Here is a 27,819-nt window from a genome sequence, read left to right as displayed (position 1 = left end):
ACAAAGCAGAACTCGCACCCGACTGCCTCCCACCACTCTAACGTCGCGTATGCGTTGTCGAGGCGTTTTTCGAGCCTGCTAGTACTGCCCTTGGTGTCTTTTGCGCGTTCCCGGATTAGATCGATGATCAACTCCTGCTGGTGGACCGTAATTGTGCTCAAAGGTAACTTAGTCGAGCTAAGGAGTGGTCCTGCGAACTGTTCTTCAGGCCGAGGCTCCCCTTTGTAGTCAAATGGGAATTTTTTTTGCGTTGGAATAGAGGCAGATGCTGTTGCTTCTTCTAGTGCAGACGATCCATCTTGCGTGCGATGGCGTTTTCTCCTTTTCGCCGGTGGCGATCGCAAGCGTTGGGGGCTTTGACGCGTCTACGACACACGTGAACCACGAGCGCGTTCCGGCAAATGGCGAGTGCGCCGACTGGTCTCATCGTTCATGTTTCTCGGGCGGTGCAGACGAATTTGATTGATTGATTAGTTAGATAATTGGCGGGTGAATCTACGTGCAGTAGGTAGAGTAGAGACAAAAACGAACGTGTGAAGGCCAGCCGGCTGGTTGAGCAAGGCGAAGAACCACGAGAATGTCTGGAAGGAGAACCGGGATCAGCCGAAGTACCTCGGATGAATACTAATCCGCGGGCGCCCCACTTCGATCTATCCTGATTGGCGGGGCAGGCATATCGTAACGGGTATGAATTGAATCTAAACTGCAACTCATGTAATAGTAAACCACCCCCTGGTCGGCATACGAGAGGCTAATACGCATAATCAAGGCGAAAATCGGCAAATGTTTAACTACATACTAGGTATGTAAGTAGGAGACCCTATCGGCACATAAATTTGGTATTCAGTAGCAGCAGATGTTGGGGGTAGTATACCCGATCAACGATGGAATCCTTTGTCATGACATCGCGCTTGTTCGCCTTTCAAAAAAAGATTTCTAGGTGCCCAGGAATATTGGGGATAGCGCGCACTTTGATGCTTGGGGAAAGAACAATATCGAAGCAAGTCTAATGCATGGTAGTTATCTTATAACTTCCGCGTATTTAGCTCCTATCGACATGGACGACCCGAATGAATCCCAGCGCGCGAACATGGTATAGGAAATCCTATGACTATTCAAGTTTGAGATAAGAGTCGATAAAAGGAGCCAAAAATTGAGTAATAGAAATAAAATTAACACTATAGACTTTCCCTATGATTCAGAAGTCAAGTCGATTATGCCGCTATCGATGCTAACGTCTGGCCTGGCTCGTGATGTGATAGGTCCTTTCGGATCGGGCGATCTGATGTGGTCTAAGACTAGATGATCCGTGAAACTGACGGTGCGACCGAACTTTCTCTGGCACCAGGGGCAGAGGTACCGACCGTTCACAAGAAATGCAGAGATGAGGGGGTTATCATCTTGGCTTCCCGTCAATTTTTGCAGGCGTTTAAGAAAGTACGGTGGGACCTCGTGCGGCAGCTGGCCAAATCGTGGCTCATCCGTTTCCATCTGAGCAGAATATGGGATCGGAGGCCCGGCCGGGGGCTTGGGCGGTGATTTGATCGGTGGCTGGGCTAGTGGTTTGACTGGAGGTTTCAATGACGTTTCCACGGGGCGATTTCGTGATGTTGTAACCATGAACGGCTCGCGTATCAATGAGACTGTTCCCGAGTCTGATCTGTAAAGTGTTCCTAAGTGTGATCGTTCGAAAGATCTCGTACTTGCAGGTGGAATATTGCGAGTTGGAACTATGGGAGCCCGACGTCTTGGCGTTGACAGCCGGCCGATAGGGGTGGTAGAGTTGACTTCAGTGCTGATGGGAACAGACCGCACACTCTGAACTTGACCTGGCAATATCCCAGATTCCCTAGGTTGAGATCCACTTGTCGGGGTTGTGAGCGAGGGTTTCGGAATCAGGGCGTGGGATGTTGTTTGTTGTGCTTCGGAAAGAGAGGTATTTGTAATTTGATTGGCGGCGTCCCGAGGTTTCGCTACCTGTGGTCCGCTCATTAAATCCCAATCTGTGATCGGACGGTTTGGTTGTGGTGCGTGGGCTATCCCTGATTGCGAATTCTCGGTGCTTGTCATGGAATCGTGGTGCGACAACATTTGTATGGCGTGGCGACTAGAGTTAGGTTCATTGTCAGGTGGGACAAGATCTCCGGCATGCCATTGAGCAGTTCGCAGCTGAGCTGAGGGTAGCCGGGGTTGCCTTGCTGTAAATCCTTGTATTTCTCCCGGGAAGTAGAGATTGATTGATTTCGTCTTCAGGTTAAGAAGGTCGGCTGCCGTGTGATTGAACAAGGCTCGTTGAACCTGATGTTGGTAGATGCGTACGGGTGATGCTTCTGTCAATGGCCTTAGTTGAAAGACCACTGTCGATCTGCATCACTCCGTTGGTATTTTGGACACTTGACAGTTCGCTTTCTGTGATTAGTCGGCCTTTATCAGACATTTCATCGTCCGAAATACGGGTATGGATTGCTTTGGGATCAGTAACTTCTAAGCGACCATCAGTGCTGAGGGTTTGCTCAGTGTTTGTATCGCTCCTCGGTTCAAGCTCAGATGCACCCTGGCAGCCTTGGTGACTTTGATCGAGCTGGGGCTGTCGTAGGAGAACTTTTGGGGACAACATGGCCTCCCTCTCATGGAATGGCTCAGCTGTCGAGTCCTGCATCACCTGGCTCGAGCCAATAGAAGCAGACATGACAAGACTAGCTCGTGCAGTGCAGGCCAAGGACTCTGCCGTATAATCTGCCTGGCCTTCTATCATCGTTCGGCAATGCACTTCCCGATCAGCCATTTGCAAGCCGGTGTTAGCACTGATGGTTTGCTCTGTACCTGAAACACTGCTCCATTCGGACCCGAGGGCATTCCCGGAACAACGTGAATAGACTTGCGCCGGCAGGGGATTTAGTTGGGATGTTTTCGATTCCCTGTCTGACGATAAAGAGACTTCCCTTCCTCGAGACCTTGATCCAGTAGTAGGCCCCATCAACGGGGTCATGCTATCTTGGATAGGACTGTCTCTTCCCACGACGCAAGACGATGATCCTGTCTCAGAATCTGGCCCTGTTTTGGTTTAGCATGAGCCAAAATCAGGACTCCACCGGTAAAACTCACTGTCTGACGAAGGAGCCGAACATTCTCTACATTCTCTTGCATCCCGGGTCTCTTTTTCCTCGCGCCCCCGGAGATAATCCCTTGCAAACTTCAAATTCGGCACAAGACGTAACGAGGAACGAAACACATCTAATTCCTGCAAATCTCCTGCACTCACCCAATCTGCCGGGCTTCCATCTGGGAACTTGTTTCCGTCAAAGTATAAGACGGGAAATTTCCGCTCCAGGAAACGTGGCCCACCGCGTTCATATTCGTTCTTCCGCGTGAGATGTTTTGTTCCTGGATTGTACTCGTAGCATTCCGGTAGGTGTTCAATCAAGCCAAGTCTCTCTAGTGTGCTCGGTATACCGAATTCCTCTAGGCCGGTGTGAGGTAGAAGTAGTGCGGGCAACCAATTTTTCCCCATCTCCCAGTATGCCATATATATTCGTCCTGGAATTGGGTCGGGGATTCCCTCATGCTTTTTTCGCTTCCACTGCCATTTAGAACCGCCATGTCGGCCGACTCTAGTCCGGTTGTACTTGGTAGCCTTTGGTGTCTGCTCCGATCCCCAGGTCTGTCGTCCAGAGATCCCATCTGTGATGGATGCAATTGAACGTTTCATGTTGCCCTCATCAGCCTTGAGAGCAGCACGATTATTCTTCTCCGCCAGTTCAGCGTTGCAGTTTAACACCTCAACCCCGAAATGCCAGACGATCAGCGTATCAGATGGATTTCGTAGCCAACCATGCTTCTCACTCCTCAGATGGGCCCCAGCACCTCTAAGAGGAGGGTACTTAAAATCATGATCGTGTTCATCGCATCGTAGAATAAACCACGATCCTTTAGAAACTGGAAACTGGATGATGATTCGTTTAACTTGGGCTTTGCCGTCTTGGAAGACTTCGTCGAAAGATACTGATCTCGTGGGGCCTTGATGCCGGTATTGTTCTGTTGTGTCACCCTGGGTAAGATTGCCTGTATTAACACACTGTTGACTAGACGTCCGGCAGTTCGCTCACAGGAAAGGGCGCGCAGACAATGGTCTCGCCAATGGCGGGGTCGAAATCGGACCGGGGCGAAGAACTTGGCGAAGTCCGCATTGTCTCAAAATTCGGGTTTAAATCCTCCATTAATGTCTTTATTTGCGCCGCACCAGAACGCAGATTAAGACTTGTCCGCGCCATAACGAGATGTCGAAACCTGGCAAAATGCGACTAAGGGAAACTCAATTAAAGATTGAGCTGGCAGCTTGTGTACGCACCTGCTGATATGAATCGGTAAAAAAAAAAAAAGGGTCGGCAAGACGGGCGCAGCACTCTCTTTTATGGGGCGCTGGCTCGGGATCCAACAGTCTGGTTTAGGACATCATTGGTTATTTCAGGACTGTACCCTGTTCGTTGGCCGACGAGATACAGTAGCGGCCGCAAAGAGTGTCCACCAATCGCAGATTAAATGTCTTTCCGCACAGACCACATGGCGGTGGCGCATTGTGGCTGGTACCGTGCGTGGTGACACGCGGCGCGTACCTTAGCAGCGAAGGGCATAACAAAACCAGAAATAGCTCGCGCCAGGCAGCAAGGCCACAAATGAAATTGCAAGCCTGCTAACCCCGCTCCCAGATTACCGCAATTTTCTGCTTATCCTCCACAAAGCCACAGCAGGCACTTTCCAACCACGCCATGGCATCACGGCTTAGTCTCTCCCAACATAATCAGATCGATGCTATGATTGAGAGTGGCTTATTGACTAACGAAATAGCCGAATCTGTTGGCTGCTGCGACCGCACGGTTCGGAGACAACGATTGAAACGACGAGGCGTCCCACCAACGAAAGCACGAGTAACCCCGTCGAACCCTTTGATCCGCGTCGGCCGAGGTAGCTACATTACACCGTATATGCAAGAGATCCTATGTAGGCAGCTACTATAGCAGCCGGATATGTTTCGATGTGAAATAACTGCATTCCTTCAAGATAAGATAGGAGTAGAAGTCTCGCTCTCTACTATGAGCCGGACGCTAAAAGAGATAGGATAGTCTAGGAAAACTTATCGATATGTCGCATAGCAGCGAGACGATGAGCTATGAAGTTTATATTTATATAGAGTTTCATAATATGACGTCGAATAGCTCGTCTTTATTGATAAGTCTGGCTGTGATAAGAAGGCCGGGTAGCGACGTATGGGCTAGGCCCCACGAGGGAAGACTCCCATTAAGGTCAACGAACTTAACCGTGACATATGATACCAAATCCTTCCGGCGTATACTGTGAATGGCATCCTCCTTTCGCGTATTTACACAGGGTCAACAGATGCTGCCTGGTTTGAGGACTTCGTTCAGCAGCTATTGCATCATTGCGGCAGGTGGCCAGAGCCTAATTCTGTCCTCGTGATGGATAACGCATCATGGCACAATAAGGAAAGGATTGAATAGCTTTGCGCAGATGCGAGTATAAAGGTATTCTTCTTGCTACCCTACTCGCTAGATTTTAATCCCATTGAAGAGTTCTTCTTAGAACTGAAGGCATACATTAAGAAACATTAGAATGAGCATCTGGGTCTTATTAGGGCAGATTTTAAGACATTCCTGAGGCTATGTGTTAAGGTCGTTGGCTCTCGGCAGATAAGTGCCCGAGGTCATTTTCGCCATGCTGGGTTGTCTGTGGAGGAACCTCACGATATATAAAATATGTAATATTATTCATTAGGAAAGAGAACAAAGATCCATGCTACAGTAAGGAGCGAAATTGGCTTCATCCCCCGTGGAACTATTTCATAAATAACAGCGCTCGGACCATAATGAGACAGTCTTCACACATTATACCTCATTAGAACTAGCTTCAAGTTCTGCCGGATTCCGACAAAGATTTCCCCAGAACACTTCTTAAAGTATATATACGTTTGTAGATCTAAACTTAACTACTAGCAACAAAACCAGTAAAACCGTCAATTTTTAAACGCGATGCATTCAGACATCATTTTTAAACATATTATTTCTAGAAAGTATAGTTCGAAACCCATAGGTCTTTAAGATTAGAAGGATAGAAGAAAATATCTAATCATTAATCCAGTGATCCAAGGTGGATAGAGACTCCTTTGTGAGCGGATGACAGGGGCCAAGAACTTGTCGTTGCCTCTGCGCGCAGCTCTCCATTGTAGCCAGCGCCTCTTCGTGCCGACCTTGACTTTTCCATGTGAAAGCGAGGTTAGCCATGCTCCTCAGAGTATGCGGATGATCTGTTCCAAGCTTCGTCTTGCGAGTCTCCATCACCTGCATAAATAGCTTCTCTGCTTCTTCCCATCGGCCTTGGTCCCAATACGTCGATGCGAGATTATTCATGCTCACCAGAGTATGCGGATGATCTACTCCAAGCTTCGTCTTGCAAGTCTCCATCACCTGCACTTGTAGCTTCTCCGCTTCCTTCCATCGACCTTGGTTCCTATATATCCCCGCGAGATTATTCATGCTCGCCAGAGTATCCGGATGATCTGCGCCAAGCTTCGTCTTAGAAGTCTCCATCACCTGCACTTGTAGCTTCTCCGCTTCCTCCCATCGGCCTTGGTTTTGATACGTCGATGCGAGATTATTCATGCTCGTCAGAGTATCCGGATGATCTGCGCCAAGCTTCGTCGTAGAAGTCTCCATCACCTGCACTTGTAGCTTCTCCGCTTCCTCCCATCGGCCTTGGTTTTGATACGTCGATGCGAGATTATTCATGCTCGTCAGAGTATCCGGATGATCTGCGCCAAGCTTCGTCGTAGAAGTCTCCATCACCTGCACTTGTAGCTTCTCCGCTTCCTCCCATCGGCCTTGGTTTTGATACGTCGATGCGAGATTATTCATGCTCCTCAGAGTATGCGGATGATCTGTTCCAAGCTTCGTCGTAGAAGTCTCCATCACCTGCACTTGTAGCTTCTCCGCTTCCTCCCATCGGCCTTGGTTTTGATACGTCGATGCGAGACTACCCATGCTCGTCAGAGTATGCGGATGATCTGTTCCAAGCTTCGTCGTAGAAGTCTCCATCACCTGCACTTGTAGCTTCTCCGCTTCCTCCCATCGGCCTTGGTTTTGATACGTCGATGCGAGACTACCCATGCTCGTCAGAGTATGCGGATGATCTGCGCCAAGCTTCGTCTTGCGAGTCTCCATCACCTGCACTTGTAGCTTCTCCGCTTCCTTCCATCGACCTTGATTGCGGTATATCAATGCAAGCAATGATTTGCTGGCTAGAGTTTCCTCATGATCCTTCCCTAGCAACTTCTCGCGAGTCCTTCCCGCTTTAGAAAGCATTCGCTCTGCAACGGCGTATCTGCCCTGTAGCCTCGCATACCACCCGCCGTTGTATAAGAGGTCTGACCATCTCTCCTTTAGGTTATCCTCGTTTGGTTGGTACTCGACTGCTGCCTCAGCGTGGGCGAAAAGCGGTTGGCATACCGTCCAGTTCTCGTAGTCCCCAGTTGGAAACGCATCCGCCATTCGTGTTATATACTGCTCCTGAAACCTCTCTTGAAGTCCACGATCTTTCAGCCATCTTCGCGTCGACAGCTGCACAAGCCCATGCATTTCGAACGTATTTTCGGCCTCGCTCAAAATGATAAGACAATAGTCCCTTAGTGTTGCTAGATCATCCTCGAAGTCGCTTCCGGTTTCGTCATCACTTCTGGTCTCGTCGTCACTTCCATCAAACTCTGAATCAGTGGTCTCAAGGCCTGTCGTTTGTGCGCCGTTATGGTTTTCTTTTGACGGCTTAAGGAGGGACTCAGGGATCCCTTGCCGATCGAAGAAGCTCATCAGTGAAAGGAGATCCGCAGCGGAAGGCCTTTTGGAACGGATGTGGTCGAATGACACCCGCCATGTCGTCAGTATGGCGTTTGACGCGCCTCCATCCTGACGAAGGTCTCGACGCAGGTCGCCGGCGTCGTGACTGAGAAGCTCTACTCTCTTGCTTTCGCTCTTTCGAAACTCTGCGAGATACTGTACAAGCCAGGTTCGCGGCGCCCGCCTTTTGATGTAGGCTGCAGCCTGGCTTATGGCAAGTGGGATAAGATCGAGTGACGTCACAAGCTCAGCTGCGACATCTGCGTCTGAGAGCGATCCGAGTCTGTTCGCTAGGAGCTTCAAAGCCTCTTGCTGTGTCATAGAGCCGATTTCATGGATCTTTTGGTAATCGCCAGTCAGTCTGAAGGCTAGGTCCTTATTCCGCGTGGTAAGGATGATGCATCCGTTTTGGCTTTGTGGAAGGTATGTCGCCAGCGGCCGCCCGTCCTTCACGTTTCCGCTTGTGCCGTAGAATACATCGTAGTCGTCAGCGCTATCGAGAACCAACAGCCATTTGCCATTTCGTTCGTTGGACAACCAGTCGAACACAAGCTGGAGAACGTCGACCTCGGGCTGATTGCGACCTATCAGTTTGACTTTGTCGGCAATCGTCTTGAACCCTTCGATGACGCGGGCTTGCGTACTAGCATGAACCCAAAACGCCCATGTTCCAGCCGAATGAGCCGCAAATCGGTAGGCGAATTCAATGGCCAACTGGGACTTGCTGTCTTCTAATTAGATTCGCCATTATCTTTGGCATCCAAAACGTACCCAACGCCACCGAGGCCCACTATAGCGACACGACTAGCCGGCTCAGAGCATTGGAGGTCGATCTGGTTGAGGACGTCTCCGCGGTCGACGAACGCAGGATCACGGCGGAAGGGAATCGACGCGAATGGGTCCGGGGTCGGTTCTAGCGGCTCTAGAGAGAAGGTCAGCAGGGCCCAGCGCTAAGCTTGATGTAACTTACATACCTGGTGGAAGGTGGAAACTCGCTTGGATCGGTGCATTGCTCTGCCCCACTTGGAACCCATGGTTCCCAGCTCCAAAGATCACGGAAGAAGCAGGGTTTGCCATTGTCGGATCGATGATGAGACGACGTTAGATCTGGCAGCGTCAGGATGTGCGTCTTTGGCTGACAAAAGTCAGGCTGAGTTGTTGAGCCGCCACTACGGGACGTGATTGCTGCCTGACCCGAGGTTACCCCGCTCTTAGGTCACAGCAGCACAGCGGACATTCTGAGGGTTGGCACGGCATCGCTTCCTCTCGACAACTCGACAATGGACCCTTTCAGCATCACAGCTGGTGTCGCCGGGATCGCTGTACCAGCTCTTCAATGCGTGCGGCACTTGCGAAACGATATCCAGGCCATTATCGACGCGCCTAGCGATATCGCATCACTCGGGGAAGACTTGCTGACCATCGAGCAAGCGATTACCTCTCTTCAGAAGGTATCTGATCAACAATGGCAGTCCCTGGGCGAGTCTGTGGTCTCTCAGTCGAAGACTGGGATGACCCTATGCAAAAAGTCTTGCAGCAAATTTCAAGCCGCGATTGGTCGCTGGACTCGGCATAGTGACGATGGAAAGCTATCTTGGCGCGACCGGACTGCAATCGGCTTCTTCAGACAGGATCAGATAACGTCGACGTCGTCTCAGCTGCAGAATTGTAAAGCAACGCTTACTTCGGTCGTCAGCATTGCGACTTTGTAGGTGCACCTACTGGTACAGGATATAATAGCACTAACGAGAAATAGGCATAGCTCCCTTCAACAGACGAATGCAAACGAAGAAATGATAAAGATGGTATGGACGAAGGAGATTGAGATTACAACGGCGATCTCAGCAGCGGAAAAGCAGCTAGTCGAGGTGAATGCTAGGCTGGACGAGCTTCAACTTGCGTCGATAGATGAAGCCGACGACGACGATGACCAGGCCAGCGCGACAGTCCAAGCAAGCACTGAGAAGGTTGCCTTACAGCAGTCTCTCAAGTTACTTGAAGAACTTTCCAGAACTATTCAAGCTGCGGCTGAAGATATGCGGAAGGACCATGGTCAAGTCGCTAATACGATCACCTTTGGCGACCACAACAGGGGTGTTCAGACAGGCGTCAGCAATGCTCCTATTCACTTTTCCATTGGCAGAGATGGGGACAATTAAGCCAGCACTCTGCCGTTGGCAGTCTATACCTATGATGTATAGTGGGCAAGGATTTGTTTACTTCTGAGGCTTAGATCAGTGGCATTATGAAAATGTAACTAAACCTAGATACATTGCTGTTCAACCATAACGTGTCCAGAATAAGCCCTGACTTCTGACATAACATAGTTCATCGACTATCTGATGCTGACTATGGCAGGCTTCAAGCGATGTAATATAACGACACATGCACGACATCTGATATCTACGACATATTGTATGTCGCAGAGGCCGCCTGGCTTTCCAAAGTAAGTAAGCAGAGCCCTGATGTGTTTAGTGTGGCAGATTGCAACGTGGCCGTAAAAGCCACCATCTCCTGAGTGCACGCAGCCCACGACGGCAGGAAACAATCCAACGCCCACGACGCGGAGGCCTCCACCAGGCGCTTCCGTGAAACCAAAAAAAAAAAACCAACAAGGCTTCCTTCCCGCGAATCGTCATGCAGCGCACCGCCTCACAGCCGCACTGCCTGCCTCGCAGTGGCGAATAGGGATTCAGCTGGCCCGTCTGTGCCATTTTTGAGATGCTTATAACAAACACTACTGCTGGCGGCCCCGACCTTTCCTCGTCTTTCCTTTTCTCCTTCACCATTATCCTACCACACTTGATTACTCATATTCAAAACCCAGCTCACGATCATATATATCTCTCACACGTATTCCCCCTGAAAAGAACGTATGGATACTTGGTCTCGATTTACTGCGGTGGGACTGCGGTGGGGACAGGCTCTTTATGCACCGCCGACCTCCCCACATTTTCGACAAAGTAGGTATCAACTCGTTCAGTCCATGTTTGTCTGACCGCTCAAAACCTTCGTCTAGGATTCAGAACCCAGAGGAATGGTTAAGAAATGAGCTTAATAAAGATACTAAGGTGTGGATTGAAAGAATGACCGATCAGGGAAAGGAGCTATATTTTGGGATAGGTTGTCACGGGAAACCTGCCGACTTTCGCCGCGTTCAATATGAATGGCATGAGGTTCAGGACGATGATTACGAGTCGATTAGGGCTCGTATGGAAAAAGATGAACTTATTGGCTGGGTAACAGAAGAAAAGTGCAGGTGCGAGTGTGCAGACAATGATGCAATTATCACAGTAAGACTTGAAATAAATTGAATATGAAGAGTACGCATTCACGACGCTCGCTGTCGTAACGTATCACCAAGGCCGCTCTAACATACGGGCTGTATGACCAAGAAGGATCAAAACTTGGCTGAAATAGATCATGAGGAATACTTCGTCATAGCTGACGAATACGATCCGATCCAAGGGTAAAACAGGCCAACTTTAGTCACTCATTTAGTTAGAAATCAAGAGCTTCATCGCACAGTCAAGTTCCCGATCAAAACGGGGGAATGGCGGCAGCGCCCCCCTTTTTTTGCCATGCCGTGCGGCTGCCTTGCGGTTCAATACATCACTTCAGCTTCGCTGCGACCCCCATCTCGTACCGCTCGCTCGCTCTCTTGCACGGAATTCTGGCGTATCAGTTGCTACGATCAACGGGCCATCTTGCACCCATCCCCTGAAGCGCGACGCCTTCCAACATTACATGTCGTATACTGTCGTAAGCCACATTAGCCATGACCGGGTCCGTGCTGAAAGACTTTATTTAGAAAGCTGGGCGGCCTCTGGAGGTGGCCGGCACTGTACTGCATTGTCCCATATTTGCTAATACTAAAACCACAGACATTGATGAACTTGGCCCCTACTATTTGCTAGCCTTTTTAAGCTTATCTACCCACTCTTTGACATCTTAGACTCACGATGTTGCAATACTTAGGAAAACACCTGCTTCGTTATCCTTGATGAAAAGATCAACACTTTGTTGCTGATAGACGTGCTTGAGATCGAGTCCTTGCTGAAATGTAATCACAGCCACCTTCCGAAAACTTGCCTTCCAAGCATCACTGCTAACCCAAGCACAGTGCCATGCGCAATACCGCTTTATCGCGTCATCTCTCGGCTCAGGAATATTCCAATCATCCACATCGGGATCATCGGGTGCCGCAGCTGCAACTGCAGCTGAGGTTTAATTGGAGAGCCGAGGTAAGACATTAGTGATCTGGATTGGATAGCTTGGCGACGAGTCTTATCGCTTTCGTTTCCTGCTGTCCTCCTTCTGCTGCACCCGAAGGCGGTCCTTTTTATAAATTAAATCACGTATGAACTGCGGCACATCCTTCTGGTCCTCAAACCTGTTGCCTTCCTCGGAATAAGTGACAAGCTCTTGCATAATCTCGCCATCCAGGCCGATATGCACATTCCCTCGCTCTAGATCCCAGTAGCACTATGTTCCTAAGCAAGGGGGTCCATCACATTGCATAATAGCATAAACTCTGCGCCAATGATTCGGTCGACCAACAGCCTCATCTTCTTCTTGCTCGGCTTGCATTTCGGCGTGTTGCCGTCCTGTGGCTCCCCCTCTTCGTCTGGCACTCGATCGGGTTAACATTGCGGCCGACTGGATCATGGCCTTGCGGATGAATGCTACTTCAATTTATAGTTTCCTCCCTCCGCGGAACAAAGGGCTCCAAGCTCGCAGCTGCTTCTTTACTTCCTCCTAGTTTATATTAAATTCAAGGTAAGATTTCGACAAATTCTATTCAGCTCGATCCGAGACAGATACGACGACGTTGGTCTCCTCAGGTTCGTAATATTTAGTCGCTGGCGTTTTCTTCTCGAGGCGGTCCTCGACCTTTTGCTTCAAAGTCCTGTTCCAGAGCGCACCGGGCGCCAACACAAGATCTTACTCGAGTTCTGGATTATACATAAGCTTCATTAGTCGTCCCCCTTTGTTCAAAAGTAATTTCCATTCGATCGAGTAGTGAATGCATGTCGGCGGGAGTTCGTCATATGCCAGATCTTTGTCCTAGTTGCTTAACTGGAGCAAAGGCAGCGATGAGCCACGGCTGTGCTGTTGGCTTTGGCTGGCTGGGCTTGCGCTGCGGCTCTCAAGCCTGGGGGTCCGATAGTCAAGCTCGACAGCATCATAATAGGTTAGATCATAGCCTGCATTATCCATGGTGACAAGCTAGTCCAACGTGGCGAGAGGGGGAAGAAGGCAAGTGCAGCTCGCCACAAGGAATCCTCCCAGGTTTGCTGGCCAGGGACGCGGCGGGGGGCGCGCTCCAACGAACGCAACGAAGACGGAAGCATTCCATGACATTCCATACCATTCTTTGAGAGCTCGTGCCGACGATTTTTCCGCACAACAAGGGAGACTAATCATCTTGTATCTTACCGGAGAAATCAGCAGAAGGGAAATGTTCTGTTCTTACTGATAGTCCAACCTGATAAGGAAAAATATATATATATATATATTTCACATTCTGGATGAACATATCCTGTTGGCCTGCAACTCGTAAAGTTCGGGGGTTATTGGGTGTTTTTATTCTACGGAGTGGCGTGCCTCATGCCCTGTCAGCATATCAGCCAGAGCCAGACAGAAATGTTAGTGCCACCTTGTAGTAATACTCCGTGTCTAATAGATATCCACACTGTACACGGCCACATAATCCTGGATATGGTCCGTGCGGGAAAACATTGGATAGTTAATTAGCGGACACTCTTCGCGGCCGCTACTGTACCAATTGCCTATCTTAGGTTCCCCGTTCTGATCCTTGACCAACAACCACAGTGTTACCACACCACTAGGTAAGGTGTCTCAGATCTCACCATTACTGGACAGCTGCTGCGGGGCATGCTCCGTTCTTAACCTTGGCTGCGTGTCATCATTGTCATGTGCGAACTAGTGCGTTAGTACCAACAGCTTTGCAAGGGCCCTCGACTTGATGGTCAAACTCAGTTCCGGACAGGAATTGTTCTCCAATAGATGATAGCACCTTATTTCCAGAAGACAAACCCCCTCAAAAATATTCCATAGCTCCGCAGCGGATGAGGAGCGGTTAGACTTGATCGTGGTAGCGGCCGACCACCTCTTCGATCGGTGTGATGAAACAATCAGATGCACTGACACGTGCGTGTGGAGATGGCTTTGGTTACTGTAACTGTCGCCATAGGTGGCGAGGGGTATTATGGGTCGAGGTCTTGGAAGAGCAATGCAAAGAGTTGAGGCAACCTTGGGGGGATCTAACATGGCTCACTAAACAACCGGCGCCGATCTTGTCCTGCGCCTCGCCTACTACATGGTGACGGAGGATTCCGAGCATGGAAAGTCAACTATGCTCGTCTATTTCAGCGCTGTCCGTGGCCCCTCTGGCCCTCACGCGAAAGAATATCCCTGCCCCCATTTGCGCCGCCTTGCAAGTTTTGTCAACTCCCAGCTCACATCTGCCAAAAATTCCTCGCTGTTACAAGGTGTAAGATAAGTCTCGTGGTTGGCTGCAATCCGTGGCTCATATTCTCGTTTGCGTTTGCGTGACCATGGGAGGTCGGGAGAGGCAGTCAAGCCGCCCATAGGTTTGTCGCTTGGAGATCTAGACGAATCCGTGTAATCGCTTGTCAACTCGGGGATATGCTGTCTTTCTGATTGCCGCGCCCGTTTGGAGGGGTCACCATCAGGACGTTGTCCATCTTGGCCCTGGTTTTGCTCGGAAGGCGACTCCAGTATCCTCGGGCTTGCGATCCCGGCCAGCGTGGGTCGAATTTCGAGCGGAGTATTAATACCCGATGTCGATGCAACACTCCCCGTCCGGGGCAGCTGCTCCACGAAAGGCATCTTGGCGGCCATATTCTCAATGCAGCACATGTCATAGTGATGGCGCAGCGCAGCTCTGTCCACCCGACGCTGCACTTTGGCTTTGCGGCCATGGTACGCGAGGAGGATATCGTATGGCATGAAAGCGCGAACCTGGAGAGTTTCCGGGTGTATCGAGAAGAGCCGCTGGTCGAACATGTCGTGGAGATGGCTGAAGAGGAGGACCCCATTCTCTGATGCCCAGGTGCGTTCCCAGGCCTGCTCTAAACGGCGCGGGCTCACCCACTCGCCGCCGTCCAGCATTTCGTCTGCATCAGCTTCTGGGTCGGGATATGTATGATACTGCAGCTGAGACACGATGTGACACGCCTGCAGCGCGGGACCGATGGTTGGGCTGTCGCACCACGAGCGTCCCATGCCAGTAACGGCACACTGCTTGGCTGACGTGAGGCAAGAGTTGCGAAAGTTGGCCATGGTCATTTTGGCTCTTTCGTCGGAGATATTGCATTCCGGGGGTGCAACCATGTTGGCGAAGTCCTCATCAGCCTGGTCTATGTCCGGATCCTTACGTGGTGACACAGAACCAGATGCTGATCGCTTCGAGGGAGATCCAGGTTTCCTTCCGCGTACTGTTTTGCGGAGCGGGTAGGCCGCGTAGCGAGGGTCAGTTGAGGCCTTCTTAGGAGGCAGGTAGCGTGGCTCTAGCCGGCGGGCAGGCTTGGAAATGCGCTGCGCGCATCCAGCTGGAAAGGGTTAGCAAGAGTCGCCATGAGAAGACAATACTCTCTGAACATACCCTCAAAGTGGCACTTGGATGGCTGATCAGCTGACAAGCCGCAACCGTGGTGCTTGAAAACGCGGTACTGGAGGATCGCACGGTCTTCAGGAGCATCAGGTTCTAGCTCAGGAAGGGCGGGAACTAGTTGATCCAGCCCATTGCCATGCACGAACTTGGGAGCGGGACATTCATCCTCGGACACATTCAGCATATCCAAAAGGCCGAAAGCAACTTCATTCCACACATCCGAGCTCTCATCCTGGAACTCGAAACTCAGACGCATCTCATTGACGATGTCGCGAAACGTCATAAAAACATCCTTTGCCGGTTGGAAGACGCCAGCGAAAGGAACGTCGCCGGGCGCTGTGAGGAGCTCAATGTTCCATCCGTGCGATCGCATCGTTGGATTCACGGCTGCGCTGGTCATGTTGGGCGATTTGGTGATGCTGAGCATTGAGACCCGAATGATGTCGCGATGTTGACATTGCGAGAATGGCAGATCCAAAAAGAAATAGAGCGACATCGCATTAGCATTAATCCGAAGTGGTTTGGTTGGTCAGCGCTAAATGGCAGGCTATATGTGCTGGTTAACCCAGCAACTGGCGTCGTGTATTTTTTTTTTTTTCTTTATGCATTATTTAGGGTAACCTATTCACCCGTCTTGCGATCCTTGTCCTCCGCAAAGTGGGGCAGAAAATCAACTCTACCATAATTGATATTGCCATTGACTACTGGACTCAGCAGCTCTAAACCTTCCAGAGTCGACGACACGAAACATCGTGATCTGCCTAGGCAGCCTAGCAGCTGCCATCTGCCTCCGCGGCACCCCATCCGACTCCTCGCAAGAAGTCTGTCTAGAGTTCCAGGCTCTGGTCGCATCGCACGGAGCCTGTTGAAATGAGAAGATGCTAATTGCTTGATTCATCCTAAAAGTGCAGTAGGGGAACCACTGTTTATGTACAGGCATGATCTCTTGTAGAGTATTCCTCCCTCTTTCACACCTTGCCATCGCCTTAGTCACCTCACACTTGTGATCTCCAACAGAGCCACACAAGTGCGCTGGATACCTACGCGCTGGCCAAGGCTGCGTGTTCCCTGCCCGAGCCCGCAGAATCCCAGCCAACGCCAGCGTACTTGCGGAAGATGGCTAGACAAAAACCGAGGCAAGCTTTCGAAGCATGGTGGACAACTTGCGTCCCTGAGCCGTACAAGACACTCCACCTCAAGGCGACCATAGGCTAACTCCCCCACCGACTGCATCATCCTCGCAATAGGCGCGACCATCAGAATTCGTTGACCCTGACGTCTTCACAAGGTATCTCGGTGTAGCAGAGTAGGTATTTGAGTCGTGTTGCTTGCTTTTGGTGGTCCTCTGCTGCAAAGTCCGCTTCGCGTCATTGCGCACCTTTTCAGCGATGTTCTTCAAGAGCTTCCTGTGAGCTTCTCGAGCTTCCGCATCGCCCTCGTTAGAGATTTCCGGTAAACGCCAATTTGGGTACAGATTCAGATGTGAAGGCCGAACTTGAATCTGGCTCTGTGAGTGCGAGCCGAAGTAATAGTGGCATAAGCGACAGGTTGGCTTGCTGGCGCCGATGTATTGCCATTGCCGCCAAAATCTATCTGGCCTTGTAATTCCGTTCTTGGTGAGGTAGTGATGAATAAGAACTTCTGCGTGTACGATTGGCCTGAAAGTTCTCTTCAAGAGTTGAATTTGGATAGTCTTATCCAGACCCATCCTGCGGAGATCCTCGGCATCCTGCATAAGCTCTGGCATCTTTACTTTCTCGAAAGCCTCCATGTGTTGAACAATGGCGACAGCTGTCAGGTCCGACTGTACAATGGGCTTGGATATACGAGTACTAGATGGTAGTGAGGTGATCGTAAAGTCCTGGAATAGTAGCGGCCAGGCTGTTGCTGCACAAACAATGAAGCTCGCAGCTTGACGGTAGGAATGCCAACGGCCGAGATAATGTTTTAGCTCGCACCACGGCTCAGACTTGAGGAACTCGCTGCCCCTGGCTTTCGTCCTGACGGCCTTCTTGATCCCTGTCATCGCCAGCTGGGCATTATGGATCAGGTTGATCAGCCTTTCACAGTCTCTCAGTGCTGGGGTAAAATTAGTCTCGGTATGTATAAAGTATGTTGACAGAAGGGGGGAGACTTGCACTTTATTTCCTCCTGCTCGCGTATGTTGTTGACCGAGAAGTTGCATTTCTCTCTGAGCTTTTGGAGTTCACTCTTCAAGGTCTCTGTTCATCGTTGGAGTCAGTGTCATGTAGTTGGCGTTGCTCTATACTATGTCATACCATCTTCGGACTGTCGCCGTTCGTGGTCTTCCAGACAAAGGCCTAAAGCCTTATCGAGTCCGTCCTTGTATTCAGTTATTCGGGACATGTTGAAAGCTAATATCATCCAGAGTACTCCCTTCTCGAGGGCATCGGAGCTAAGATTTTGGGGGTTCTGCCCAGCCAACTGTAGTAAGTTCGTTACGAATCTCGTGGTAGCCCTAGTCTCCTCTTCATCCTTCCTATTCGCTGCAAACACGAATTAGGGTCCACTCGTCCCTTCGAGGATCGTCATGGCGGTGACTGAATTCCCACCTCGTTCATTGTCACAGACCTAGGCGAGCTTATTTACAAGCACGCGAAAGGCTTCGGAGTCAGACTGCAGGTTATCAAAGTCGACCGTAGCGTGGCTCTCTGGTTCTTCTCGGGTCAGGTTGCAGCTTTGAATCATTGCATACTCGAGAACGATTGGCTCGTAGAGAAGTCTACGCTCGAAGGGATCGAGACCAGCATAGTATTGAAACTCCGAAGTCTGGACTACCGCCATTCTTGATGATGCGTGATGATGCTGTCGTGGGAGAACTTCTGCCTGGTAGCTTGATGTAGCATTAGCCGAGCTATGGTGATGAAATGCCTAGAGTGAAGATAGTTAAGCAGATTGCTACCAGGGTTCCTAGGGCAATTTAATACTTCGTACTAGGCCGGCATCATCATCGGTGATGCTCTATGACACAATCGTGAGTAATATGGCAGGGGAACTAAGGTCCGAAAAAGACTTTTGCCACCGCATCGGTATTCCTCGTCCGATTAGCCAGGAGCTATTGAAGCCCACCAGGAAGCCCCGACTTGCTAACATCAGCTTCAGATACCAGGCCAGTATGAACTTCCATATCCACTCGAGTAGTAAACGTCGAGCGTATTTACCACAAGAAGTTGACAAGATACAGCAATCATTGAGGAAGACTCTTAACAACAGATACTCACTAAAAAGCTAATTCAGGAAGCTAAGCCGCGCCGCCGAAACGCAGTTGCGTCATTCGAGTCGTGGTTTACATACCCTTCCCCCCGCGCCAATGACACCCTGACCCTGGAAGTATAACTATCTTCACATGCCCCCGCACTGCTGGTCCGGATTACTTTTAACTAAGAAGTCCAAAGGGCGCGTCTTGCGCTCAAGCACTGAGCTTATAGCCAGGTACACACGACAACCATCAAAGGTGGAGAAAGCATCGCTTTTTGCTGCTTTAAAACAAATACATTAGGTATTTGTTGGATAGCGTACGGCATATTCGATCAGAACGATATGAAACAACACGATGTGGAGCCAAAGGTGATGGTGTTATTGCTTGATCTTCCTCCCGGCCCCTCTCGAGAGAAGAGGGGGTTTTCTAGTCACCTGACTAAGGCTAGGATATCTGTGTACCAGAAGTTTATGCAAATTCGGGGCATATGCCGCCACACGAGGGGTCAATCCAACAGTATTTATACCAGCCCCTCTCTCACCCGGGATCCTTTTTGAATCCCAAGCCTTTGGCGGTAAGCCACCTCATCTCTTTTGTTATTCGGCTGCAGCATGGCTTTCGACCTACAGACCTTCCGTCGGGCCTGTGACATCGGGTTTCGCGTTGAGGTGCACGACGCTGATCATCCACGCCGAAACTGCACGTTCGACCAGGGAGGAAATATGAGAGCGCGCGATCCTTCGCGCACTGGTGACGCCCAAGCATGCCTCGATCACCTCCGTTGGTGGAGGTTAGAGGGGCCGTTTATCTCATTCTCTACTAACTGGAATACGGCTCTGCGTCGGCGTCGGCGGATGATAGAACAAGAACAGGGTGCCACAGAGGTCCTTATTGTCGCCGTTTGGTTGAAGGGATTGCCCGGGGTCTACGATGCCTTTTCGATAGCCGACGCCCTCAACATCGAATCTCCCGACCGATTTCTACACGAAGTGTTGATCCATGGAGGCATATCTGCCGACAGCTACAGAATATTGGCTATACTTCATGGCATACAGACGACCGAGGACGTCGCACTCTCTGTTGATGGGATGGCCATGATGGCCAATATGCCGGGAGATTTCATTGCTGGGGTCCAAAGGACGACGCTCATTGGTATCCGGCAACTACCCGACCCTACCGACAGACTTCGAGACGAAATATACGCGCTCACTGGGACGAGGGACGATGCCAAATTCCTTTTGTTAACTCTGTCCATAGCCAACATCGCATATTTCTGCGAGTCAGATGCTGCCGCCACGACAATTACCTGCCCGTTTGTGGGTTTAGGGTGGCGCATTGATAACGTCACCGTACACTAGCGCAGCTGGGAATACATAAGATGCACTTATAAATATTGGTTGCACCTGTCGGGAAGTCATTAGGGAAAACCCGACTGGACTTCAGAAGCAGAAAGTTGACAAAAACTATTCACTGTGTCTCAAATCTACTTAATTAGATCTTGCAACATCGGAAAACCTATTTTCACCTTCACTTCTGCCCTCGTTGTGGTATTACCACTCTTCTAAGTTGTCAACCTCGTCGTCGCTCTGTCGTCCGGTGGCCAATTAGAGTTTCGTGGCCAAAACTAAACCACTTTTGATTTCGTGGTCAAAACTAAACTGTATCTGAGCTAGCACGCTTCCTAATCGCGCTAACCCTATTTAGTAAAACAATCTCCACATCAATGGTCTCGGGGGATTCACTGATATTGTCAAATGTGACAGCCTGCAACATGCCTTGAAGGGTGTCATGTGATGACACTAGGCTCAATTGGGAAGTCGCAGAAATGCGCCTTCCCCTTTGCGAGGCTTCGCCGAAAAACACAGAGAGAACAACAAGATAATACATCGTTACATTTGACAGATATCTTTATCCAAACATTTTCCTCACATTAAGTAACGTATATGCATAGCTTGCGTGACAAACAAGCATGCGTGACAGCATACTGTATTACTAAAATCCCACTTACCCTAGACCTCTTAACTTTTTCTATAAAATAGTTAGAAACCTAAAAAGAGTATTTTTATAAACCTAACCTTTTAAGAAATCTTATAATAATTTTTTTAGATTTTTTAAAAAAGCCCTTTATAGAGAAATAATTAAATATATAGTACGAATATACTTTTTTTTATACTACCCTATAAGGAGTATTATAAGATTTTTCTAAAAAAATAAGGTATATGATAAGCAAGTGGATCAGACAAGCAAGTGGATCAATTTGCCTCATAGAGGGATTTATACCTAATATAAAATTAGTTTAAAAAATTCTAAGAAAATCAGGCTAAGCCTAAAATAGCTAATATTAAAAGTTTAAGCATATTATATACTAAGATATTAATATTAATTTTTATATATTTTAAAAAAAATCTTAGTAAGCTAGTATTTAAAAAGTCTATTTTATAAGAACACCCAGGTTATGCCGGCTTTCGCCGGCAGATCGGGAAATCATCGGATAGTTACGTGGGCCAGAGGCCACGTCAAACTCTTCCCGTCGAAGACTCGTGGAGGCTTCGACAAGTTGAAGTCTAATAACAATACGGAATCTACCCTTTCATCTCTGATATCACCCTGATCGTGCCGATTAGGCCCATACCTGTAACGGGCTGAGCCCGTGGGGTCTCGGCTTGCACTCTCGACCAAGACCCACATAAGCTCAACAGCTAAAAGGGGCTCTTTTCGCTTCTCCTTTTTCACTTTCTTTTCCTTTCTTCCTTAGCTTTAGGATACTCGTTAGAGTCGTTCAGCTAGTTGTCAATATACTCAGCTAGACCGTTACAATACCTTTATATATTTATACTATGTAAATAGCTATTTCTCTATAAAGAAACTTTTCTAAAAATCTAGCAAAATTATATATAGTTAATATAGTAGTAAAATACTTAAAATAGCTTTTTTTAAATTTATAACTATTTCATAGCTATTTTTATTAAGCTTAGAAATCTCTACTTTCAGTGCACAGTATGCTTAATCCACTTGCTTGTCTGATCCACTTGCTTATTGTAAAATACCTTATCTTTGTTACGGGCTGTGCCGTATGGTGGCTTGGGCGCTGTGGCGCCGAGCCGGTCCCCTATAGTTGCAGCTATAATAACAGACTGGCGGTCTGTTATTGACTTACCCTTTTGCCTTAGTGGCTAAGGGGCCGCAGCATCGCGGCACAGCAGAAGCTAGTTAGCTGCAGCTTGAGCCCCTTTGGGGTCAGACCGTTACAATCTTTAAGAAGGCCTTTTATAAAATAAAATTCTAGAAAAATAAGCTTATAAGATATAAGCCTAGGATTTTATTTCCCTATATTATAGCCTATGCGCCTTTTTATAAAATGCTTACCTAAGCAATATCTGCTTAGATAAGCAAGATATAAAGGAGTGTTAATACTGCCCCCTCTGGGCTTATTTCCCTTTTAGGAAGGTCACGTGACTTCGGACTTAGGGCTTTATTATAAACCTGATAACTCCATTAAAGCCGTTTCCTTCCAAAGGGTATTTCCTATCTGTAAAAGACTGAAAAATATAGACTATAAGGTCTAAATAAGGTGTAGGGTAGGTAACTAAAATAGTGTAAAGGTATGGGCCTAATCGGCACGATCAGGGTGATATCAGAAATGAAAGGGTAGGTTCCGTATTGTTATTAGACTTCAACTTGCCGAAGCCTCCACCGAGTCTTCGACGGGAAGAGTTTGACGTGGCCTCTGGCCCACGTAACTATCCGATAATTTCCCGACCTGCCGGCGAAAGCCGGCATAACCCGGGTGTTCTTACAAATAGGAGGAGAATAGGCAGTAGATTCAGTCCTTATAAAGAGCTGATTGGCTAGATAAGGAATCATAGGCTGATAAAAGTGGGTTAAAAGATAAATAAGAGTATATGATAGAAGGCCAGCTTCTGATTGGTAGTCTTATTGCTTGTATTAGTTAAGAATCTTAGGAGCTATTTCTAAGAGAGGGTTTATAGCTTATATAGCTAATGAATCGGAATCTATTAGCCCGACTCGGATAGAAGTTATACCGTCAGATAGTTCTAATTCCAGGCTTTAAAACCCTATTAGTTTTATTAGAAACGGATAACTAAAAGCCGGGCTATAGTTAGAAGAAGTTAAAACCCTTAAAGGTTTTAAACTAAGAGTTTTAAAACCGGGTGGAAAATACCCGATAGAAAGGCACGGCTTTATTAGCTTTATCGGGCTGTATAAGAGCCCTAAGTCCGAAGTCACGTGACCCTTCCTAAAAGGGTAATATAACCTAAAAGGGGCATTATTATAACTCCTTAATATCTTGCTTATCTAAGCATATATAGCTTAGGTAAGCAAATTATAAAATAGCATATAAGCTATAATATAAGATAATAAAATACTAGGCTTATATCTTATAATATATATATATAGCGAGCTAGATAGCAAGCGAACTAGATACTTTTTTTAACCTTTAAGATAGAAATTACTATAAAAATATAATAAACTATTTAATTAATTAAAATTACTTACTATACTCTTCCCTAGATATCTTAATCACTACCTAATATATTCTTATATTATAACCGGGCTTACTATAGATACTACAATGCTAAACCCCTAGTCACGCTAACCTCCCTTAATTACCACTTCTCAATAATTCTACCACTACCTATATATCTATATCCATCTAATTAATTACTTGCCTTCCTTCCTCTACTATTATTACCCCTCTTTTCTATAGTTAGGTCTTTTTTGCCCTCTAGCGCCGGCTTAGTATCTCATTTGCCTGTTTAAGTTCTTTAACCCTAGCCTTAAGTAAGGCAACCTTATATATAACTATTTTTATTCCCTTAGAAGAAGACTATATAGCTTCTAAAATTAACTCTAGGGAGCTACTTTTATGCCTTATAACTCATCTCTCGAGGTAATCTAACTAAGATTAAGCCTCAAGCACGGTCTTTAGGGTCTTTAAGACCTAAGGGGTTAACGGTTTAGCCACCTCCTTAGGCGGCATTAGAGTCTATAGCTATATATTAAGCTTCGAGACTATACTTTCTGGGTTAAGAGGAATAAGCCTGGCTTTTTTAAAGGCTAACTTAATATTCTTTTCCGTTATAGTGGCCTAAAATGCGGCGTAGAAGGCCAGAAAGAACTTAGTCTTTAAAACGTGAGTTATAAAGCATCTGATTAGATGCTTTATTTCTTAGCCGTAAGCGTTCTTAAGTACGCTAAAGTACCTGACGTTAAGGGGCTAAAGTATATAAGATGAATGAGGTGGCATATAAAGCCTGATGATTTTCTTCTCCTTATAATATCTCTCGAATTCGATTAAGTGGTGACTTTTGTGGCCATCAAGGATTAGAAGATAATAGCGACTATTTAATCGCTTGGCTGTGCACTGGTTAAAGTGCTTGAGCCACTCGAGACCGGTCTCGTTATCGGTCTAGCCATTTTGGGTCATTGCAATAGCCTAATCGCCCGGGAGGTTACTATCCCGGTACTAGTTAGCGAGGTAATATTAGCCGGCACTGATGATGAACGGCGCGATCGCTTGGCCATCCGCATTGATCGCCTGAATGACTATAATCTATTCCCGGTTTCCGGGCTACACTAATTTTAGCTTTCCACGCCTATCTATGCCTATGATAACCATTCCGCTCTGAATTATACCCATCATAAAGCTAATCTCATCAATGTTATAGAAATCATCTAATCGGATGCTATACTTCGCGATTATATTCGCCACAAGCATAAACTAATTATGAATAATAGCTAGATCTTTGCACTTAGCTCTCTAGTAGTCATACTTCCGAAAAAAACGCATCTTGAGGTCTGGGTGTCGCCTAACGAAGTTTAAAGCCCAACGCGCGCCAACTAGTAGCGCGTCGCGGTCGGCAAGTAATTGATTAGCTATTTCCTTCACACCACGAAGCTAGGGGGGAAATCCTCGCGAATCTAAGTCAAGAATAAAGTAAATAAGGATCTATTCCTCTAGATCAGATAGTCGGCGTAAATTAGGAATAATATTAACTCGGGCTTAGATGCTATTATATCGGTCAAACAGTATTAAATACTTAACTTAGTAGAGCTTTGCGGCACCTCTAAGACTTAGTTTTAGTGTATTTTAATAGGCTTAAAGTATAAGAAGGATTCTAGCCTCTTTATTAGACTATGACATGCTAGGTGGTTAAGAATCAATTAATTAAATAGAGATAATGTAGGTTAAGGGATTTTTTGTCCGGTTCGCTTGCTGTCCGGCTCGCTATACATGTATGTTAAGCCTATTTTTCTAGAATTATATTTATAAAAGACCTTTATTTTAAGGACTTTTATAACTTCCAACACGCTTCTGAGGCTGATGGGGCGGGAATCGCACACGTCGTAAATCGTTGGCTGCAAATCAAAAGCATATGGGCTGAGATGAGAGAGGCTGATCAGTTTCCTGGCATTCCGTGGGACGATATCGACACTATATTTAAAGCCAGGCTTGATAAGCAAACGTACGATATACATTGGATCGCTGATGCCCTTCGGCCTGATACAACAGGTCCAAATTCGAAACTTCTGCCTAGCGTCTTTGCACGCGTATAAGAGTATTTGCGGAAGCAGCTATAAAACGACGACGAGTACCACCGTGCTCTTTCTGAATTCATACACTTCCGAATGCGTATAGGCGGCCCGGATGGCTTATTCAATAAGCACAGCGCTATATACGACGATGGCTTCAAGCCAGCAATAGCGTGGCAGTGCCTCCTCAACCAGGGCTCAATCCTAGCTAGAGTGGCTATCAAGGTAATGAACACGCTTGCAAACTCGGTACCTTCAGAATAAAGTTTCTCTGCTATCAGTTTCATACACACGAAGGCTCGAAATCGCCTTACACCCGTACACGCGGATATGCAGGCCTTCATTTTCATGAACGACCGCGTATTAGACCGCATTAAAGATCAAAAGTACGCGCATAAAAAGCGGTGGGTGGATCTTGAGGAGAAGGACTGGCTGGAACTTGAAGATTCGTACCTCGAGTTGTTTGTGAACGCGCAGGGTAGGAAGGTCTGGATGGATGGTGTGATGGCCTCTACTAATGGAGATTTCGAGTGGGAAGGTGTATTACAGTCGACAGGTGATATATTGGGGGTTGGTACTGAAGTGGAATCAGTGGTTGGAGACTAGAGTGACAGGAAACCAGGACTATACGAATGCTCGTACTCAACTATTACCTAAAAAGGAAGGAAGAAATTTATATGGTATAATTTTGTACGTACAGAAAAGTTGTACGTACGCATAGGTGCCAAAATACAGTACATCTGTACGTACGTGTATAGAAGTACACATCACTAGAGCAAGCTGAAGGATGCGATGGTCTCGAACCAGCTTAGACACATTCCTCAATAGCCCTAGCCTAGCGCTGAATGGCAACTTCCGTCGCGGTTCATTCTCCACGATTTTGAGCTGAGTCATGGAAAGGGCTGCGACCATCTCCTTGGCAGCGCTGGCGATATCAGGGGTGCAGTTTCGTGACCTTGAAATGGCTTGGAGCCAATTCCACATCATGGAGACGAGGTACAAACCTGCACATGTCAGTATCTCGCTGTAGCTACCACGAGGACTAGGGACTGACCTTCAGGAGAGCGTTCATCTACATCTTTGCGTGTGTGAGCCCAGATCTTCACCAGGACGTTGCACAGATACAAAGAAACCTCTGGCCGAACCACAGCATGATTTCCAGAAAATCGAGGATCGTGGAACTCTTGGGCCTTGAGATAGCGCATGACAAGGTCCTTGTCGTTCTCGAACTCTGCGCATTTCTCAGCCCAAGGCCGCAACACATCGTTTCGTTTCGTTTGGGCCTTCTCCTCCCTCAATTGCTGAGAAGCCAACAGGGCACGCTCTTTTCCACCCACTCCGACCATTTTATTGCCTCCTCCGTTCCGATTAGAGTTGTCTAAGCTGGCTTTGGGGGGAGCATAAGCCGACTTGCGCAGAGGACGCGAGTTCACAACAATAGTTTCTCGGTCAAAGACCTTGCCAATAGAGCTGGTGAGACTCGCGACGTATGAGACAACATCTGCCATCTGTCTCTGGCGTCTCTTCTGCCTGATCTTCTCAACCCAAGGCAGAACCTCGACGCGGGTCTTCCGGGTGGCGACGGGTTTGTAGGTATGCCAGTGGTGGAGGTCCCGGAACACGGCTACTGCGGCAGGATCGACATGCTCCGTTTCCACCTGAAGACTGACATCCTGAAGGAATTGATCAAAGACAGGATGACTGAATGGTAAGGCAGCTGGAACCGTGAGTATTGCCGGAGTGGTTGGGCGATCTTTGCACAGGACAAAGTCGGGAAGCGGCCTTCCACTTAAGGCCCTCCTGCCACCGAAAACCTTCTCTCGTAAAGATTTTCCTTACTCAAGAAGGGATGAGGAAACGCCTCTCCCATTTCTGAGTGCTTCAAGGATGTTGAAGAATAGCCGTCCGTCGACGAGGTCATAGAGATCCCACTTGGTTCGTCCAGTCAAGCCAACTCCGTTCTCTGCTAGATCTTGGGATGTTGTGCAAAACATATGGAGAAATCGATTATCGTCCGGGCTCAGGGTGCGGTTGGCAAAACTGAAACAGCGGTCTTGAATACGACAGATCTTGAGGGTGACCACTTGGAGGATCAGAGCCTCGACACGGACGATGTCGTCGTCCTTGGGGGGGTTGTCCCTCGTGGACAGTTGCTCGAGATAGACACAGCAAAAAGCGACTACAATTTCCTCTCTGACTGAAAGCTCCGAGCTCGGAAATTGAGGCTGGGATATCTCCTCAAGCACAGTCAGAGAAAAATCTGATGGTTGCTTCGTGTTGCGAGTAGGTCTGTCGATGCGGAGGTCTAGCAAACTACCCTTCGATCCACCTAACAAGGGCATAAAAACCTCAAGGGGCCATTAGCAGATGATCAGCTGGTTCAAGAGAGCAGGCCTCACCTTTGAGCTCTTCCATACGGTCGAGTTAATCACAGCAACATTCCTCCCACTGTCTAAAATCTTCCAGATCAGGTGCCGCAGGCG

The 27,819-nt window shown here is 48.0% G+C and overlaps 4 protein-coding genes across 4 annotated transcripts; 1 reads left to right on the top strand and 3 right to left on the bottom strand.

Moving 5' to 3' along the window:
- Positions 1-6,137: 6,137 nt before the first annotated feature.
- Positions 6,138-8,978, bottom strand: LRP88_11519 (uncharacterized protein; the record flags this gene model as incomplete). The annotated part of the gene is made up of 3 exons (XM_083247945.1): positions 6,138-8,625; positions 8,673-8,823; positions 8,876-8,978. The coding sequence occupies 3 exons, from the start codon at positions 8,976-8,978 to the stop codon at positions 6,138-6,140; spliced, it is 2,742 nt and encodes a 913-aa protein (XP_083096284.1).
- A 203-nt stretch (positions 8,979-9,181) lies between these two features.
- On the top strand, positions 9,182-10,060 carry LRP88_11518 (uncharacterized protein; the record flags this gene model as incomplete). The annotated part of the gene is made up of 2 exons (XM_083247944.1): positions 9,182-9,609; positions 9,658-10,060. 2 exons carry the CDS (start codon positions 9,182-9,184, stop codon positions 10,058-10,060), a joined length of 831 nt encoding a protein of 276 aa, XP_083096283.1.
- A 4,261-nt stretch (positions 10,061-14,321) lies between these two features.
- Positions 14,322-15,961, bottom strand: LRP88_11517 (HNH endonuclease signature motif containing protein; the record flags this gene model as incomplete). The annotated part of the gene is made up of 2 exons (XM_083247943.1): positions 14,322-15,499; positions 15,553-15,961. The coding sequence occupies 2 exons, from the start codon at positions 15,959-15,961 to the stop codon at positions 14,322-14,324; spliced, it is 1,587 nt and encodes a 528-aa protein (XP_083096282.1).
- Positions 15,962-26,349: 10,388 nt separating this feature from the next.
- Positions 26,350-27,486, bottom strand: LRP88_11516 (uncharacterized protein; the record flags this gene model as incomplete). Its single annotated transcript, XM_083247942.1, has 2 exons — positions 26,350-27,037; positions 27,176-27,486. The coding sequence occupies 2 exons, from the start codon at positions 27,484-27,486 to the stop codon at positions 26,350-26,352; spliced, it is 999 nt and encodes a 332-aa protein (XP_083096281.1).
- Between the last annotated feature and the right edge of the window lie 333 nt (positions 27,487-27,819).

The sequence above is a fragment of the Fusarium phalaenopsidis genome (genome assembly GCF_050370095.1).
Source record: "Fusarium phalaenopsidis strain FUZ10S chromosome Unknown contig_32312, whole genome shotgun sequence".
Taxonomy (NCBI): Eukaryota; Fungi; Ascomycota; class Sordariomycetes; order Hypocreales; family Nectriaceae; genus Fusarium; species Fusarium phalaenopsidis.
This window is presented reverse-complemented; position numbering and strand designations above follow the sequence as displayed.